General features: G+C 34.2%; 1 protein-coding gene across 4 annotated transcripts in view; it reads left to right on the top strand.

Moving 5' to 3' along the window:
- Positions 1-20617, top strand: part of Abca3 (ATP binding cassette subfamily A member 3) — a 34712-nt gene that overhangs the window by 12580 nt on the left and 1515 nt on the right. For 2 of the 4 annotated variants that reach the window (XM_014229909.3, XM_014229910.3), the window contains exons 2-15: positions 6211-6558; positions 8079-8138; positions 10101-10692; positions 11263-11406; positions 11502-13116; positions 13183-13717; positions 13772-14118; positions 14193-14318; positions 15219-15443; positions 15515-15665; positions 15748-15924; positions 15983-16642; positions 16707-16814; positions 20276-20464. In XM_014229909.3, coding sequence (XP_014085384.3) covers positions 6329-6558; positions 8079-8138; positions 10101-10692; positions 11263-11406; positions 11502-13116; positions 13183-13717; positions 13772-14118; positions 14193-14318; positions 15219-15443; positions 15515-15665; positions 15748-15924; positions 15983-16642; positions 16707-16814; positions 20276-20464 — 5159 coding nt within the window. In that variant the 5' untranslated portion in view covers positions 6211-6328. Of the gene's footprint in view, positions 1-4061; positions 4130-6210; positions 6559-8078; positions 8139-10100; positions 10693-11262; positions 11407-11501; positions 13117-13182; positions 13718-13771; positions 14119-14192; positions 14319-15218; positions 15444-15514; positions 15666-15747; positions 15925-15982; positions 16643-16706; positions 16815-20275; positions 20465-20617 lie in introns of those variants that run through there. The other 2 variants (XM_070110750.1, XM_070110751.1) reach the window with 2 other exon arrangements.

Genomic DNA, 20617 nt, shown 5'->3' with positions numbered 1-20617 from the left:
ATAGCTTGCCTCTTGACACTTGTCAGATATAGTCATTGTCTTGGTAAGACTTGTACATTGCTGGGCTTGAGATTTCAGCAAACGTTGAAAGTACTGTAAGTCTTTGTCCAAGAGATGAGAATGTTTTGTAGAGAGGTGTCTCTTTAATTTGCTAGGGACCATTGCTTCATTGGATAATTTTTGGCCGCAAACAAGACAAGAAGGGTTTGGTTCGTCTTTGTCTCCTGTCCAAGTAAACCCCAACTTTAAATAGTCTTCATCGTATTGCCGTTTAGTATTCATAACTTTTTGTTTTTTAACGAAGGGTTGACTCGATGACGGTTGATCATCAGTTGACGTATGGGTTACGAATTTATCCATGTTAAAGGTCTCGTTAGAACCCAAATATACACACACTAAACACAGCGAGTTTGATATAATGCAGCGAGACCAACAAAGAACAAGTGACACGCGTACAAGACTGCGCGAAAGCACGACAAGTGGACGAATGAATGAAACAAAACAAGGACAAGCAGCGGCCGGCCGGCGGACGCCGCTTCACCCGCCCGCGCCCTTCCGTATCCTTCGCTCTGTTACTCAAACTCTACGCGTCTTATGTTTTTCGAAATATTTTTTTATGACTGCAATTAAGCATCGTCGCGGCACACTTGAAAAATTAGACCGGTTGAAAAAGCCTGCTCTAGGCAAAGGATATTTAATATTTTTTAGTTAGAATACCTTTCTAATATCTGATTATATCTGCTAAGGTAAATAAATATTGCCTCCGAGTTTCAATATATTGATATTTACTAATATACGCGTGATCATTAAGTCCTTTGAACTTTTTCGGAACAGGGTATATCAAGTTTACCACGAAGTTTGTAACACCCAAAAGGAAATGTCGGATAATCTATAAATTATATACATAGATGATCGGTGTGACGAGCATAGTCGATTTTTTATAAAAATTATTTTTTTATTTGACGAAAAAATTATTCAGCTTAGATTACTATAGCATATAGCTGCCATACAAACATGTTTAAAATCTAGTTTTTGTATGGAAACATTTTTATTTGCTTAGGGTATTATTGCTTCGATGCCGTCGAAGTTAACACTTTTTCTTGTTTTCTATTTAAAATATCAACTTATCTCAATTCTGCTTAAGTTATCGCTAGCACTGGTATATGAACAAAGATGGCCTAATCTATTCTTCTTGTTTATCTTAACATTTTGATATACATAGATACATATGTACAATACATATTTGTAATCCAAAAGCAGATGAGAGCGAAAGCCAAGATCATATGAAGTAGAATTTTCTCAATTTCAACACATTTCTTCCAGCTGTAAAAATAAAGAATATACTAACATCATAACCGACCTCTTCTAATTTTGCCATGTCATGCATGATCAAAATTGTGGCGATATAATTAATATTATATCTATAGGTGACTAATCAGGCGGGAAAGGTGTAAGTTCAACAAATTCGGCCACGCACCAGATATTGCTAAAAAATAAATTCTTATACAACTGAACTTCTTTTAACTTGTACATGTGACACAAAGTTATATTCCTACAAGAAACTGCTGATGGGTTCACCAACACACCCACATTTGTTATGTCAGTGACAGTCAATGTTTAGGGGTTTTCCAAAAGCAAATTTTGTATACGTAAAAAAGAGACTGTGTATATTTTCAGAGAAGTTGTGTTTAGCTGTTATTGCGTTATTATTAAGTTTCAAATAAAACTATATTGTTAGTTAATTTTCATTTTTATTTCGGCAGTTTTAAATTCCGATTATTAAAGAAATAAATATTATATTGTATATTACGCAGAAGAATTTTGATAAAAACTTTGTCCTATGCGCTGACAACATTTTTTCAGCTGTGACTGTCAAGTTACCGGTCAGATGACTGTCACTGTTCTTATTGGGGAAATTAGTTCTTATCCGATCAATTACCATGTTAACAGAAGTTAATATGTACATAAATATGTATGTATGTATGTATATATTTTTAAGGACAGAATAGAAGCGCTTTAGACGTGTGTGTATACATACATAGCTACATATAAATGTTGCAAGTATGCGATGATATCGCACAGTAATTAATTGAAATTTTATTATTTTCTCATGCAATGTGCATGTATGTACCAACCCATATATGTATGTGTGTATATACAATTAATAAATAAAAATTTCATATAAGAATGTACAATATAGATTACGGAGAAAACTAAAAAATGTTGAAGTGTTGATGTGATAGCATGAAAAACAAATGATTCGAAGTTGTGAAATGCGAAACAACAAATTCATTGTGTTTTCCTTGCAGATAATTCGAAATCCGGTTTACATACAAAATCTCTGTGGCAATTTATTAAATAACTAATATTATACAAAGCCGTAAATTTAGAAAAATACATTAGTCACAATTTCTTGACAGGTTCCGACATTTGATTTTTCGAAAACATTTATTATGGTGGCAAAAGCATAGGAATCACAAATGTTTACTTTCCAAACTCAATTTGAATACAGTATAGATCGGAAGTGCAATAAATTCATTTAGATTCCGAAAAGTCTAAACTGTTCAAAATGCCAAACATGCCTAGTAGACTCGAATAAAAATACTCCAAAAAGCGCCAACTTTTTACGGTTATCTTAATTATTACCTTTACTTTTATGCTAATAATGATGTTTATGCTTTTATGATATGTAAAATTGTGGAAGTACAAGTATTATGTGTTTATATTTGTCGGCTGACAATTTTTATAAATTGTTTTATAGTGGCGTATTTACTTCAACTGCTTGTTTAAATATAAATTTAATAAAGAGACCGGATATGAAAATATCTCAATTTTATAATTAACACCAACAAAGCTTAGATATTTTGAATCCACAGTTTGTCGTAAGTTTTTACTCGACGTTTGTAGTGCTAGTGTACTCCACAGGATTTGACGACCTTAGTTGCCGACTAATATGAAAAAAAGGTTATTTTATTTATACTGGCCGGTCATTGTCAGCCAATATCAAAATGTCCTCTCTACTCTTTAGCGTAGTCTTGAAAGTTTTTGGTCCTCTAACGAATATCAAAACACATCACATATATACTTGCAGTAGTAAAAGTTCCACCAGGCAATTATCCAAAAGCGTTTGTTTAAAGTGTCAGTTATGTACATACTTGTATTTACAAGTCTCAGTAGCTCCATATTTTTAAATATCGGCTCTATATTGAATTTCAATCGAATAATCAACATGTTTTTGGTGGATGGCGACCATCTGCATATGACAGCAGCTACTGTCCTCCTATGTAATTGTAAGGTTTTTTTGTGAAAAATACAAAAAATACTTCAAGTTTTCCTATAATTGTTGATTTAGCAACGTTCTTTTATTATTTGTTAGAGATTTTGGGCGTAAAAGTACTAACTTAAAAGTAATGCTTTTTTAAGACACCTAAAGGGGAAATATTTGTGGGATAAAATTTTCTGTAGCACTTCTAAAGAGATTATAATTTTTCATACGTATTTGCTGACTTATTAAGACACCAAATAGCTTAAAGTTTTTTTTACGAAAACCTTTACTAATATTTTCAGGTTTTAGTTGCTCCGATATGGAACTTAGTCTCACCGACTATAATAGCACATCGTACACTAAATATATATGTATAATAATTTACGGTATCTGTAAAAGAATGAAACTAATTCGGGGTGCGTGAAATAATCTATAATAATACAGCGCCGAAATTATTTATTGCATGTAAAAAATTATACTTCAATGCAATTTATAACCGTTATGCAACTTAATTTTAGATCTTTATTGTAACTTTACGAGCATTTACAATTCGTACTCTTTTTTTTGTATTCTTTAAATGCAACACTGATCCTAATGTGGATAGATACATGTAGAATATTTCTTTATCTACACGTACCTTTATACATGCATATATGTTTATGTATGTGAATATGTGTTAAATGAATTGGTCATTATCTGTGAACTTGCACCTGAATGAACGTTTATCAAGGGTTCGTTTGTAGTTATTAGTCATAAATAATCTATAATAGTCAAGTTCAAAATTTCAGTCTCATTTTATGCCCAAGAATATGTCATACTGTGTTAGTAACTGAAATCCCGCCGAGCTTATTCTTTATTAACACGGTTCGTTCTCATATCCTCTAATATTCGTATAATAAATTATTAAAATTAATATTATCCATTAATAAACAAGTATATTTTTTTTCGAATGAACTGTGGAAGCATTTGAGTTAGTTTTATTTCTTAGTGCAATTTAGACACGATTTTTTTATTGTGCAACGTGAACAGTCGCACTCGAAAAACTTAATCCTTCAGCAATCTCTACAGTTCTTATTCGACGATTTACATCGACCAAAGACGTTATTTTATCCACATCGGCTTCAAGAGGCCTTCCAGGACGTGGTGCATCCTCAAGATCGAAATTGGCGGAACGAAATTTTGCACAACAACACAAATTTTGTAAAAGTACACATCACATAATTTTCGCCTTGCATGAACTGCTTTTTTATCCTTTTGACAGTAAAACAGTAAAATATGCCGAAAATGCTGTTTTTAATCTTCCATCTTCGAGAGGGCACCAAACAAAAACTTTTCCAAAAACAATTAGAAAGCCTCACTATATAAGCTGTTCAAATATATAACGGTAAAGTGGTTAAGTATGAAGTTGGCTGCAAAAAAATTCAATAAGATTAGCTGTTGTCATGAAACGAAATTACTTAGTGAACGATTTTTCAATATACGTTTTCCAGTTTTCAAAAACTTGCGTTAGGTATTGTATTAGTGATTTCTAATCTCAAACCAAATGAGAAGTACACGTCGACTGCTTTACAAAGTTAACAGCGGAAGTACGAACAGGTGGCCATAGAGACGAAAGTAAATTTTTCGTGTCAAAATAAGTGTAGAACTTTGGTTTTTTTTTCATTGCCGAATAGTCGATTTCGAACTAACGCATATTTGAAAAAGCAAATCAAAATTGCTCTATTCATATATTATTTAGCTTAAACGGTTCGTAATCCCGAAATCGCTTTATACACAAAATAACTGATATTAGTCCACAAGTACGTGCACACTTTTGTAAATACGAGTACGCTTATCGCCATACCACGTGAGTCAACTATGTAGAGATAGAATATCGCAATGGTCGCATTTTGAAGTCAAAGAACTTGAAAATAGCTTAACGGACTTTTTTGTATATTTTCATATTTTTCAATAAGGTTGTAGTTAGTAGTGTAATGACATTATGTGTTTATATGTACCTATATTATGGCTATAATATGAATGAAGAACAATAATAATAGGTGTTTGGAACAACTTTAATTTTGTCAATTAAAAACTTTCTAAGTCTTAAGTATAGTCAAGAACTAGAGTCTCTATATTCAAATGAAAATTTTTTTACTCAAGTAAGTAGGTCGTTACTTCCTGAAGATTTAACCAGCTGACACAGGAATATGATTGTGAGTGTGAACTAAGATAATCAATGACATTAATTGTGTACTTCACAATGAAAATGTTAACCTCAATAACATTGGGCAAATTGTCAATCGCACAAAACATTTTTTTAATGAAACTGAACTCTCCAAGTTTACTTTGATAGCCACAAAGGATAAAGCAGAAATAAAAGTTTAACTAAGAACCAACTTCCTTCCAAACTTCCATAACAAATTTGCTCACCGTTTTGTAAACAAAACTGATGACCTGTTTTTCGCTCCCTTGATTCAGATTGGCATATGATAATGGCTAATTTTCTCATCGAACAAACAAATTATTTCATGTTGAGCATTTGAGCGAAGACGTGTACTCATTTCAAAATAAAAGGTATATTCCTAGAACAAATGTGCACTAAAGAAGGCCAAGGTAATTCTGTCCGCCCACAATATCAAGGCGAGAGTGATTTGCAATGCAAGCGGTATAAATTATCGATTGCTTTAAAAAGGGTTAAAAACGCGGTGAATATTATTTCAGCTCTTTTATCGATTACACATTGTTTACGACTGCACTGCACTTTAAAATTCGAAATTTTCACAATAAAGATTATTCTTATAGTACTAAAACGGTTCCGTCAATATTTGGTTAATCAGTTTTGACCGTAATACAAGTTATTAATAGCTTTATCACACCATCATCTTTATTGACGTCTGTTGGATTAAGCGAGTCATATAGCAGATTGATGACTAATATATTTTTTATTTTTTTCTGTTTTGAAGCTTAAGAATCAACGTTTCAAAATACTCAACCGATACATCACACCTCACTGCATTTACTGCCTCGGTTTATACTACAACCCTACGTTAACTAGTGATTAGAAACAAAGAGCTGTACGCAATGGATGCGTCCAGCAGTAACGTGAAAGTTACCAATTGGGAGAAGTTCAAATTGTTATTATGGAAAAACTGGACACTACAATGGAATCACAAACTAGAACTGAGCGTAGAGCTGGTCTTACCCGCCGTTTTTTCACTGTTGCTGGTGCTGGTGCGAGTGCTGGTGGAGGTGGATACAATGGGAGAGACCACCTACCCGGCGTTAAATATTTCTAATTTAAAAATTTTTGAGTAAGTAGCGAGTAATTCTGCTTTACACGTTTATAAAAAATATTAATATTGCTTTGTGTATGAAAATTGAGAAAAATTGTCAAACGAATTGTATAATACTTAGTGCTTGTCCTGTCTAAGTGGGGTGCCCTGATGGGATCGCCCTCATAACCTAGTGCTTGTCCTTTGCTTCATTGGTATTTAAAAGTGTCGAAATTTATTTACAGTTTTTATGAAAATCGTACTCAAAGATTATTGTATGGAGTGTAATACATTATATCTAAATAATAGTGACGCTGTAAATGATTACCGTTAGTTTTTTGGAAAAAGCAAATATGTACACTGGTGGCTACAAAATTACTTTTCGTTTTTATTACTACCCGTTTTTTCAGATTATGATGAGTTTCAAAAATTGAAACGTATATTTTTTAACAAAATACATTTATAAAAACATTCAAATGCCTTTAATTTATTAATGATTTACACATTTTTATATAATCTTCATTAATTTTAAAGAAACCTGATAATACAAATTTACACATAACTTATTGTTTAAGGGTTTTATAATAGCTATTCAAATTTTTTGATTTGTTTAAATCTCATTTACTTTACTTTTGACGTGAATTCCAGCGAGATTAACACTGAAGCCCTTTAAAGGTGCTGGTAATTAAGTTAAGTCTTTATATTTGTCTTTTCAAAAAGTTTCAAATTTTTAGATTTCCTATAAACTTAAAGTTCGATAATATTTATTTTCATAAAAATGGCATTATAAAAGTACCTTCTAATAAGAAAAATTAAAATATTTTGAATTATAATTTTTCTCCCAGAAATATGTAAACTTATCCATGTTTATTATTAAATGCCACATTTTAATTACTATTATTTGCCTAAAGAAAATCGAAATCGGTTTTAGAAAGAATTTTTTCTTATAAAATAAAAGTACAAGAATGTATTTCTTTTATATTTTTACCAAAACCTGTTATTATAGATGTCATTTGAGACAATTCTTGGATCTTTATACCTTTCATTCGGACCTTGCGTATATTTCGCTATTGAAACGATGGCTTCCCTATGATGTAATACTCAATAAAAAGTTACTTTTTAAAATTTATTTAAAGTAATAAATTTATTAAAATTGAATTTTATTAATTATTTCAGGTTACTTTAGCAGGAAAATAATGCACTCTTACATTTTAATAGTTATTATAATATTTGATTGTAAAAGTATAACACCCCTTTAAAAATAATTATCTCGCTTAAGATAAAATATTAAAAATACTGTTAAATTAGTTTGACATATAATTTCATGAAACATTTAGACTCCACAATATTTTTTGCCAGCAGTGTACATTTTACAAGTATCATGGAAGGATAAGTCTTCACGTCTAATTAGGAAATATGAAATTAATATTTCCAGTGAATTAAATGAAGAATATCTACAAATTTAAATGAAGAATATCTACAATCATGTTAAATATGTTCGGTGTATACTTTAATTTTTAATTATGGTATTTGATATTTCTTCCTATAACTTTTAACAGAGAGGAATTAGCAAACGCTCGAAGAGTGAAGCAAATTATGGGCTTATACAAGGGGGACAGGTAAATGATCAAATAAACAAAAATATTAGTTAAGCAATTATCACAACCTATTGGCAAAAATGAACTTTTAACCACACTTACTATGTTTCTAATAATTTTATATATCATAAGATATTAGTTTTACATTATAATTTTAATACTAAGGAAGTACAATACTAATTATTCTGTTCATATTTTTTAAATTGGCTATGATTTAAGGCTTCTAAATTTAAAACCACCTCTAATTGAAATAACCTATTTTAGTTCGACTATGACTAATATAAAATGTACTGATTTTTAAAGTAGTCATAATTCATTATTAAATGTTAGTTAATGACTAACTAATGTTAAGTTTGTGACAGTCTTTAATGTTTAACACTAAAATTACCAGTAAAGTCGAGTTCGTGGTTTAAGTCCAAATCTCAAAAATTTCCATTTTGTAGATGTAAATTTCACCTTTTTTATGCATTAGATAATACAATTTCATATTAATAGCGATAGAAGGTTTTTTTAAACAAAAAATAGCAACTAAATTATAGATTTGCTGATTTCCTGAATTAACACCCAATATTTTTTAGACGTTCATTCACCTTCATTTTATTCCCCTCACATCATGGTCGAAGGTTTTCGAAGTCCATTCAAAGTTATAAAAATACTGGTTACTAGATCTGTTCAAGAGGGCTGAATAAAGTGTTTCCAAAACTTCTTTATGAAAATACAAAAGAGCATTGATCGCCAATAGACCCGCTTTAACCTTCTAAGTTTATCGATTTGTCTTGTCCTTTTCTTGTACCTAACTAGGCTCTAACGTAATTAAAATAATACCATATACTAACTTTTCCTGTATATATAGGGACCAGTAAAGTTTTTTTTTTTGGATTGTTCGATCTCCAAATTTTGCAAATTTCGCTTTTCAGATATTCTTTAAGCTAGAATTAAATTCAATTGCTTAAGATGATTAGACAGTAAATATGTAAAAGTTTGTCAAAGCACAAGTTTTAAAAATGAGTTTCTCCGATTTTCACACATTGTTCCAATGTGAGTATTTGCATAGCATTTAATCAAAGTAAATTGACATAAATGGCAAACATACATATGTATGTATTTACTTTGACAGTTCTCCCTCTCGAAACTACTATATTAAAAAGGCGTTCACAGCCTTGCTGCCTCATATTTGTTTATTTTTATTACATTTATTATATTTATATTTATGTTCCGGAAACTGAGTTCGAACACATTTATTTCGGGGAAATGGTGCATGCTACTAACCTCTACACGCTGAGTTTTTACACATTTGATCCGCTTCATTCTATAAACAGCGTAAAAAATTACATTCAATCATACAATTAGTCTGACGTCATCAAATTATAGTGTATAAATATTAGCTACTTAAGGATATGTACAACAATTTTCAGACTAAAAACTCTACATAAACCAAAATTTTATTTTTCATAAAATATGTCTATATAATAAACCAATAATTTATAATTTCATTAATAAAATTTTTCATCTGTATATATGTAAGGTATATACAAATTAGAGATTAAAATTTTCTTAAGTCAGTGGCCACAGCGCATAAACAGTTAAGTCGATCTAGAGCATAGTCAACGTAATCGGAACTGATCCGCGTTTACATATGTATATCTATACAAATATATTCAATTCGCTCAAAACGTCACTTTATAATTTTTTCATTTATGTATCAGGTTGAAACAGTACCGGGGCAAATCATTTAGGTATTCGCATCATAATTATTCAAAATCGACTTATGACCCTAAGCCTTGTGGCTACAGATCAGCTTGAACTTATATATTATATATATATGTTATGTTGCTTGATTATAACTGTATATATTTCTACTTTTCCTCACCCAAATATTTTCATCTTTATGCACATATTATAATGGCTTTATTTTAAAGAACTAACTAATTTATTTTATATTTTTTATATAATAAAAACCACAAACGCACGTTAATTCCACAGTGAAGCATTGAGCAGCAAGAGTAGAGCTAATAAGCCCCTCTACAAACTGGCCTTCTCGCCCAATAACACATTTTTGGAGGCTATAATTACAGAGGCTACAGAAAGTTTGAATCTAGAAGGTTATGTAGTATATCCGAATGCGAGTGCTTTGGAAACTTCATTTACCACCAACAACTATTTGGCCGGCATTCAGTTTGACGATTCTCTAAAGAATATCACCGATTATCCGCGTAACTTTGTGTTTTCTTTACGTTTCCCAAGTGAATTACGTACAGCAACACGCGCCTTGGGTTGGACTTGGTTGACTTCGAAGTTATTTCCGATTATCGATATAGCCGGCCCAAGAAATCCAGATGCATACGATGGCGGTCTGCCGGTGGGTTATCTAAGAGAAGGGTTTCTGCCGGTACAACAGGCATTGTCAATGGCCTACTTGAAGTTGGCTGGCAATAAGGAGACTTTGCCCTATGTAGAAATGCAACGTTATCCCTATCCGAAATATATTAGTGATCCATTAATCGAGGCTTTGGAGACGATATTGTCTTTGATTGTTGTTTTGAGCTTCATATATCCATGCACGTCGATAACGAAGGTAAATATTATTCTTGTAGTCTATTTACATAGTGAGATATTCAATCAATATGCTTTAGTAACATCACTCTGCCACTAAATTTACTCCGACAGCCAACTAAGTTAAGATTAGGTTCAGCACTTATCTTTTCTATGTTTCGATACATATAAAATAACTTTGCCCAGCTACTCATCGTTTATTCATCCAGACCCAGCACATTTGGGTATATTAAAAGGTTAGGGCAAGAGAGTTCGCGTCGCACTCAACGTGTAAGAATGTGCTATAGAGCTTCAGAAACGTCCCTTTTTTGTCTGGTCACTATAAATTGCAGCCAATAGTCTAACCTTTTCCCTAGAGAGGTTAATTATCTGAGGTTTTCCATTTCCTTTCTTTTATTTTAATTTTATTTTATAAAGTCCTTTAAGTCTACTTAAATCTGCAATAATGCAACCTTTTTTGACATATATACATATTATATATATTTGACATACAAATTAAAGTAGTCAAAATCGATCGGATTGGAAGTCAAATAGTTTTGAAAACAGGTCTCCCATATTTACATAACACCTACAAATATCCCAAATTTTGCAGAACATTACCGTCGAAAAGGAGAAACAGTTGAAGGAAGTGATGAAAATTATGGGTCTGGACAACTGGCTACACTGGACAGCCTGGTTCATAAAATCGTTTTTGATGTTGGGCATATCCTCGTTGCTAATCGTACTTTTGATTAAGGTAAATTTGATAAAGTTAAATAACCTTAAACCGTTAAGAGCTTTTAAGGGTTAGTGATACTAACATATGAACATATTTTTTGTTTATCCCTTTAGATTAGGTGGTATGAAGGCGTTGCTGTGCTTACCTTTAGCCACTGGTCCATACTGTTGGTGTTCTTACTTATCTACACCATAGCCAGTATTTGTTTCTGCTTCATGATGGCGACATTCTTCTCAAGCGCCAGCACAGCAGCCGCCGTTACTGGCTTAGTTTGGTTTATTACCTATTTGCCATTGTCGTTTACGGTAAAAACCTACGAAACGATGTCCCTGGGCTCGAAGTTGGGCTGGTGTTTGATCTCTAATACCGCTATGGGCTTCGGTTTCAAAGAAATACTCGGCTTTGAAGGCAACGGCGAGGGTTTGCAATGGAGCAATTTGTTTAAAACCGTTTCCGTGGACTCTAATCTTACTGTCGGCGCAATCATGTTGATGATGTTACTATCCTCTGTTATCTATATGCTAATTTGTTTGTATGTGGAGCAAATTATGCCTGGCGACTTTGGCGTGCCGAAGAAGTGGAACTTTCCGTTCACCGCCAGCTATTGGTGTGGGCAAAAAGAATATGCTGGTATTGAGGATATGTCGAATGGCTCGATTGAGATTAAAAATCCAGATGCCTTTGAGGCTGAACCAGCTGGCAAACATGTGGGCTTAAAAGTGAAAAATCTCAAAAAACGTTTCGGCGACAAATACGTCGTCAAAGGCTTGTCGGTCAATATGTATGAAGACGAGATAACAGTGTTGTTAGGGCACAACGGTGCTGGTAAAACAACGACAATTTCTATGCTGACCGGTATGTTTCCACCAACGGCCGGTACCGCGATCATCAATGGCAGCGATATACGCACTAATATTGAGGCCGCGCGAATGTCTCTGGGCATTTGTCCACAGCATAATGTGCTGTTCGATGATTTGAGTGTGGCGAATCACATAGTGTTCTTTAGCCGTTTGAAAGGTCTGCGTGGTGACGAAATTAAGGAAGAGATAGATAAGTACTTGCGCATGATCGAGTTGGAGGATAAAGCGAATGTGGCGTCTTCGAAACTATCTGGTGGCATGAAGCGTAAGCTATCGGTTTGCTGTGCGCTATGCGGCGGCACAAAAGTGGTACTTTGCGATGAGCCAAGTTCAGGTATGGACCCCGCAGCCAGACGTCAATTGTGGGATCTATTGCAGGCGGAGAAAGTCGGACGCACACTACTGCTCACCACACACTTCATGGATGAAGCCGATGTACTGGGCGATCGCATTGCGATAATGTGTGATGGAGAGCTCAAGTGTCATGGCACATCGTTCTTCTTGAAAAAGAAATATGGTTCTGGCTATCGGCTTATTTGTGTCAAACGTGAAGGTTGTAATGCGAACGAGGTAACTGCATTACTAAATCAATACATACCCGGTATAAGACCAGAAGCTGATATTGGCGCTGAGTTATCCTACCAGTTGCCGGATAACTACTCGGCGAAATTCGAAGAAATGTTTAGCGATTTAGAAACAAAGTCAGGTGACTTAATGCTCGGCGGTTACGGTGTCGGTATTACCTCAATGGAGGAGGTCTTCATGAAAGTGGGCGCAGAGAATTCCGGCAATGGCACAAAGAAGGAGCAAATAGCCATCATGAATGGTGGCTCAGGGTTCAATGACGATGATATCGAATCTACTAACTGTAAGTTTATATTTCTATATTTCGGTTTATTTGAAACTAATGTTTGTTTTATTAATTTGTTCACAGCCGATAGCATGTTTTCCGAAAACACGCGCTTACTAAAAGGCACAGATCTTTATCTCAATCAATGGCACGCAATGTTGCTCAAAAAGTTTCTTTATACCTTTCGTAAAAAGTTTTTGTTCCTTATACAAAATTTGTTACCCATATTCTTTGTGATCATCACCATCTTGATCTCGCGCAATGCCAGCACATTTCGACAACTGCCTGCCATAAAGATCAGCTTGACACAATATCCAAAAACATTTACGGTACTCGAGACGACTAGTAACATCGCACCGGGCTCACTGGAGCAGCGTATTGCCGCTGAGTATAAAACCATTGTTAGTTCTTATGGCGGCAATCACCAGTTACAACTTACAGGCGAAAGTAATTTCACCAAATATATTTTGGATTTGGGCGAAACCGAACAAGTGCGTATTAATTCGCGTTACGTAGCCGCCGCGACGGTGAACGACAGCAAAATTACGGCTTGGTTGAACAACCAACCGTTACACACGGCGCCGTTAACTGTGAATCTTGTGCACAATGCTATGGCAAAGTAAGCATTTAAGGTTATGTACTGAAAAAATTTTAAATCGGTTTTCCACTTTAGGGTTCTTATTGGTCCAGAAGCATCAATAACCGTTATCAATGCACCATTGCCATATTCGCTCGAAACTAAATTGGCGCAATTGAACGCGGGTACAAATGTGGGTACGCAGTTAGCTACCAATGTTGGCTTCTGCATGTGCTTTGTAAGTGCCTTCTATATACTTTTCCTAATTAAGGAGCGTGAGACGCGCTCGAAACTTTTGCAATTTGTGGGTGGCGTGCGTGTGTGGACTTTCTGGCTGTCACAAATGCTCTGGGACATGACCACTTATGCTATAACGAACTTGATAGTGATTATAACGTTGGCTTGTTTCCAAGAGGAGGGCTATGCATACTTCTCCGATTTAAGTAAGTCATATATAGTTTATAATGATTTAATATACAAACAAATAACCGTTATATTTATAAATTTTTCATTCCAGTTCGCTATTTCTTCCTTCTAATAATGTTCGGGTTCTCCGTGCTACCTTTTACCTATTTGCTTTCATTCTTATTCAGTGAACCAGCCACCGGATTTTCGCGCGCTTCCACCATCAATATATTTGCAGGTACGTTTCCGATAACCTTAAAATTTTCAAAGAAATGCTACAATATAACGGCTCTTAATTAAATATGAATTTTGTTGTAAAAACTCTTAAAGCACTTAGTAAACCCGTTATGCCAATCTTTGTTAAACTCTTAACGACGGATAGTGTTTAGAACTGCATTAGCCATGACTCATGTTAGATGTTCTAGATTAGAGTTATCCTCTCCTGTCTGTGCTAAATGTGATAGTAAAATGTTATCAAAATATTAAAGTGCCGAAAACCGAAAATATTAAAATCATATTTAACAAGGACTTTTCTGAAAAAATGTTGTTTTTATAACATCTACAATACTCTTTCACGAGTATACCAAATTTGGGCCCTCTTGCAAAAAAATACACGACCAAGAAGAAGAAGAAGAAGAAGCAATTTGCTATAATATCAGGTTAGAGCTGAGGCTTATTTTCAATGATTCTTTTTGGAGGCGAGTTAGCCCTACTACAATTTAACGCCGATCAAGAACAAATAATATTCAAAAGCTCTTGCAGCAAGTAATGCCTAAAAAACTATCATAATTTTTGGAGGCGATGCCTCAGTTTCTGCTTTTTAATGAATATTTGATTTAGAGCAAACGAGTCTCGTCGTTCTTTCTGAAACTATATACTTAGTTATTTTAATTTAATTGAATATATCATTTGGCTAATTAATATCTGAAAACGTTGGAGCAAAGTATTGCTATATCTATGATAATTCCTTAAGGGTCAGGGAAACCTTGCTGTTAGTTCAAATTCTATAAAGCAGATAGAAAGAAATTATAAGAAAATGAATATTATTAGATATAGAGTTTTAATTCTCAGTCAAGCCTCTTCATTTCTCTTATCGTGGGTATAAATTTAGTAATTTTCCACAATTTCTTTCTTACAGGTGTTGCACTTTTCGTAGTTATTGTAATAATGTCATATGAGGTCTTCGATACCAAGGATGTTGCGGATGGTTTGCAGTGGTTCTTTAGAATATTTCCACACTTTTCACTTGCAATGGGCTGGAATAAATTATATGTTAATTGGGCTACACGTAATACCTGCAACAGTGAGGTGCTGCAAGTGCTACCCGATAAATTGCGCTGCGCTTTGTTGCCAAAGTGTTGTAGTAAGTCATCAATATGTTAAATTTATGTTATAAATAATACTAAATAAAGCTAAATTATTTTTTTTTTACAGCCACAACGCCATATTTTGCTTATGCGGAACCTGGTATTCTTCTGGAAATTTTGTATCTCGCCGCCACAACGGTGGTATTCTTCTTAATTATCATTTCGCGCGAATATGGCATAATTGATGAGCTCATTTACATGATCAGAAAACGAGCTTTGTAAGTAATCGTAGCTTTACATTTGGAATTATTTGTGTGTAGATCTTTTGTAAATCTTTTAAATATATTTACATATCCTCAGTAAACCACCACCGCCACCCGAGGACGGTTACTTTGATGATGATGTTGACAACGAGAAGAATCGCATACTGAAAATGTCCACCGATACACTGGCTAATCAAAATTTGGTGCTTAATGGTGTCACCAAGTATTACGGCAACTTTCTGGCGGTCAATCAGGTCTCACTATGTGTTCAAAGGTAAGCATATATATTTATATTTTTGGTACAAATACTTAATATTTTATATCAATTCTAGAAACGAGTGCTTTGGCCTGTTGGGTGTTAATGGCGCCGGTAAGACGACGACATTTAAAATGATGACTGGCGACGAACGTATCACTTACGGTTCGGCTTATATAAAGGGCATGTCGCTGGAATCCGAGATGAGTCAAATTTATCAAGATATCGGTTATTGTCCACAGTTCGATGCTTTATTAGACGATCTGACCGGCCGTGAAACGTTGCACATTTATTGTCTTTTACGTGGCGTACGTCGAGCGCGTATAAATCGTATCATTGAAGATCTGGCGAAGTCATTCGGTTTCATGAAGCATTTAGACAAGCCTACCATGACTTATAGCGGTGGCAATAAACGCAAATTGAGCACAGCGATTGCCGTAATCGGAAGTCCCAGCGTCATATATCTCGATGAACCGACAACCGGTATGGATCCAGCTGCTAGACGCCAACTTTGGAATATGGTTTGCCGCATACGTGATTCAGGCAAATCGATTGTGCTAACGTCACATAGTATGGAGGAGTGTGAGGCTTTGTGTACACGACTGGCAATCATGGTAAATGGCGAGTTCAAATGTATTGGCTCGACGCAGCATTTGAAGAATAAGTTTTCCAAGGGTTTGATCCTGAAGATCAAAGTGCGACGCGCACCAGATCAATTCCGACCGTCTATAAGAAGGTATATAAATATTAGTTGTTTAACATGTATGAAGAACTTAACTATTTTGTATTACTTGATGTAGTTCAAGAAGCGGTCGCGGAGATCTTTCACCCACCCATATGAAGATGCAACAGGACATTATCTCGGTGAAGGAGTTTGTTGAGCGCATGTTCCCGCAGGCAATGTTACAGTATGTATATTTCAAACAATTGACAAAGATATTTAGACCTTATTTGATTAAGTATGCTAAAAGTTAGATATAATATTGTTCTACCATTTTGAGTTTATCCGACATTACAGCCTATAATTATAAAGCTTTTTCCTTTAGATAATTTAGATTAGCAATGGGGAATGTTTTGTTTTAAATATCTTGGTTTTGTGAACTAAGAGGATAAATGTAGAAGTTAGATCACGTTTACAAGTAAATCAATATATCTTGAGATAAAAAAGACTGACTTTGGCACAAAATAATTTTCAACTGAGAGTTCGTTGACTAACGTCTACAAAGTTTTCTTAAATAAACTTCAATTTCGTTTATGGAACCCACCATCAATCGGCAAGGAAACTCTTCGCGAAGTTTGTTGAGTTTCTTGGCGTCGGTTTTAGCGAAGTAAAAACTTAACATACCAACTCGGGTCCTTAATAAGTCATAAAATAACAGATGTTGCTAGATATACTGGCAAGAAGTAATCAGATTTAACCATATACACTAGAGATACCCCGTTTGCAAAAGGAAGTTTGACTATCAGAACAAATTACATTTATAATATCTTTCCCATCACGGGGTGTATCAAGTTTTCGTGGCAAACTTTGTAACATTCAGAAGGAAATGTCGGAGACCCTACAAAATATATTCTATATATAAATGATCAACGTGACAAGCTGAGTTGATTTAGCCATGTCCGTCTATCTGTTTTTATATGCACGAACTAGTCCCTCAGATTTTGAGATATCTTTCTGAAATTTTACACACGTCCTAATCTCTCCAAAAAGCTGCTCATTTGTCGGAACCGTCGATATCGAACTACTATAGCATATAGCTGCTATTCAACCAGAATGATCAAAATAAAGTTCTTATAAGAAAACTTCCTTTAGAGTTGTCTAGAACAATGCTACAATCTCTGAACAAACTGTTCAGATCGGTCCACTGTAGTATGATCTCACTGTGTGTATGATCGCACAAAACAAGTCGTTGTATGGAAAACTTGTTTATTTTACGAGATATTTTCAAGAAAATTGGCATAGTTTACTCACCATGAATATGCTATAAAATTCGTTAAATTTTTTTAGATCGAGATAGCATATAGCTGCCATACAAACTAAACGATTAAAATAATGTTGTTATAAGGACATTTTTTTATTTGACAAGGAATCTTCATGAAATTTGGCATGTAATATTACTCAAGGTAACGGCACAATCTCCAAACAAATTGTTCAGATTGAACTTCTATAGCATATAATTGCAAAACAAAACTGACCGATCAAAACCAAGTTCTTGTGTTAAAACTTTTTTCATTGTGAAGGGTATTTTAGCTGCGGTGCAACCGAAGTTAACATTCTTTCTTGTTTGTCATAAATTTGTCACCCAACTGTGAACACAAAAAAATCATATTGTACAATGAACAGCATACACATGTGACTTCTCAAAATATACCTTAAAATTTTTCTAATTTTCATACTTTTGTTGGATACATATTTTCAATACTACAATACCGGGCACGCCTTGCTGTGGCTATGGTATAATTAAATTATATTGAGTAAGCAGTTGAATTCAGTAAAATGTTATTATCAAAACTAATTTCAGCATATTTTTCTGTCTATATAGCTCAGTTACCGAGCCAGTTATGATTTAAATAATTATTTTGTGCGACTGGGAAAATACGGGCAATTAATTAATTTTGTCCGTGTACAATAGTGCTGAAATTGGCTGGAAGTTTAGGGCATTCCGTATTTGGTTGCAGTTAGTATATGAAATCTAACTTCTATTCTAAAATCTAACTCATATTATATATATTTTATTATTATTAAATACTTACATTAAAATGAAATCATCACTGGTATTATTAATATTACCGTCAAAGTCGGTACATTTAATTGTGGCGAGTAATTTTCAAAAATTAGTGCGATAGAATTTAATTAAGTAACCACATTTTTGAACAAACGATGCTCTCTCAATATAGTCTATGGCTATGAATGATGATGAAATTCGTTACGCGTTTTTTAAAATATGCAAAATTAAATGTATTTTTTCAATCTTTCTGAGACATTTTCTTAATATTTTTTTCCGTAAGAACCTTCTACAGAGTATTAGAAAACTACACAAAAAAGAAACGGCTAAATCGGTTTAGCCGTTCTCAAGTTATGGCGTGACAACGGAAAACGGGTTTCATTTTTATACTCTCGCAACCTGTTGCTACAGAGTATAATAGTTTTGTTCACCTAACGGTTGTTTGTATCACCTAAAACTAATCGAGTTAGATATAGGGTTATATATATATAAATGATCAGGATGAAGAGACGAGTTGAAATCCGGGTGACTGTCTGTCCGTCCGTCCGTCTGTCCGTCTGTCCGTCCGTCCGTGCAAGCTCTAACTTGAGTAAAAATTGAGATATCTTTATGAAACTTGGTAGACATGTTTCATGGTACCGTGAGACGGTTGGTATTGCAGATGGGCGTAATCGGACCACTGCCACGCCCACAAAACGCCATTAATCAAAAACAAATAACTTGCCATAACTAAGCTCCGCAATAAGATACAAGACTGTTATTTGGTACACAGGATCACATTAGGGAGGGGCATCTGCAGTTAAAATTTTTTTTAAAAAAGTGGGCGTGGTCCCGCCTCTAATAGGTTTAATGTGCATATCTCCTAAACCGCTAATGCTATAATAACAAAATTCACTGGAAGCAAATATTTTTAGCACTTCTATTGACGGTGTGAAAATAGTTGAAATCGGGTGGCAACTCCGCCCACTCCCCATATAACGGTACTGTTAAAAACTACTAAAAGCGCGATAAATCAAGCACTAAACACGCCAGAGTCATTAAATTTTATCTCTGGGATGGTATGAGATGACTTTATAGGAACCGCGTTCAAAATTAGACAGTGGGCGTGGCACAGCCCACTTTTAGGTGAAAACCCATATCTTGAGATCTGCTTAACCGATTTCAACCAAATTTGGTGCATAACGTTCTTTTTATGTTTCTATGTCACAGTGCAAAAATGGGCGAAATCGGACTACAACCACGCCTACTTTCAATATAACACCATTTTAAATTCCATCTGATTATTTCACTTTCCACTATGCAAATCAGGCAACAATGACTGTATCGGGATAAAACTTTGCGTGAATAATGCGATTAAAGTATGCCACCTTGTGGCCAAAAATTGTCTAAATCGAACCAAAACTGTTTAAGCCCCTAAGTACTAAATATGTGGACCCCAGTGCCTATAGTTGACCTTCTACCGAAAATATCAGCCAATCCACAAAGAAATCTCAAACGAGTATACTATTTGACTTTGCGAGAGTATAAAATGTTCGGTTACATCCGAACTTAGCCCTTCCTTACTTGTTATATATATAGATTTTATAAACATCTGTATGTATATATTTACACACACTAATTTATAAATATCTCTTTCATTGCAGAGAGGAATACCAGGGCATACTCACATTCTACATTCCGCTCTCAAGTATTAAGTGGTCAAGCATATTCGGTTTAATGGAAAAGAATCGCGATTTTCTCAACATCGAGGACTATTCCATTAGTCAGACAACGCTGGAAGAGATCTTTTTGGAGTTTGCAAAGTACCAGCGTGAAGATCCACGAACGCTTAAGTGAGCAATACACTTAATAATCTCATAGTTAAAACCTTATGTAGTTGTTTGTAACCCTCAACTCCGTAGTTAAAGTCGACTAATCATTAACTCACTTAAATTAATTATTTTAACTTAAATGAAAATTTTTAGATTATGATTGGCTAACTTATA

Source organism: Bactrocera oleae, chromosome 5, assembly GCF_042242935.1.
Source record: "Bactrocera oleae isolate idBacOlea1 chromosome 5, idBacOlea1, whole genome shotgun sequence".
In the NCBI taxonomy this organism is placed as follows: Eukaryota; Metazoa; Arthropoda; class Insecta; order Diptera; family Tephritidae; genus Bactrocera; species Bactrocera oleae.
The sequence above is the reverse complement of the archived record's forward strand: the minus strand, read 5'-3'. Positions and strand labels throughout refer to the sequence as shown.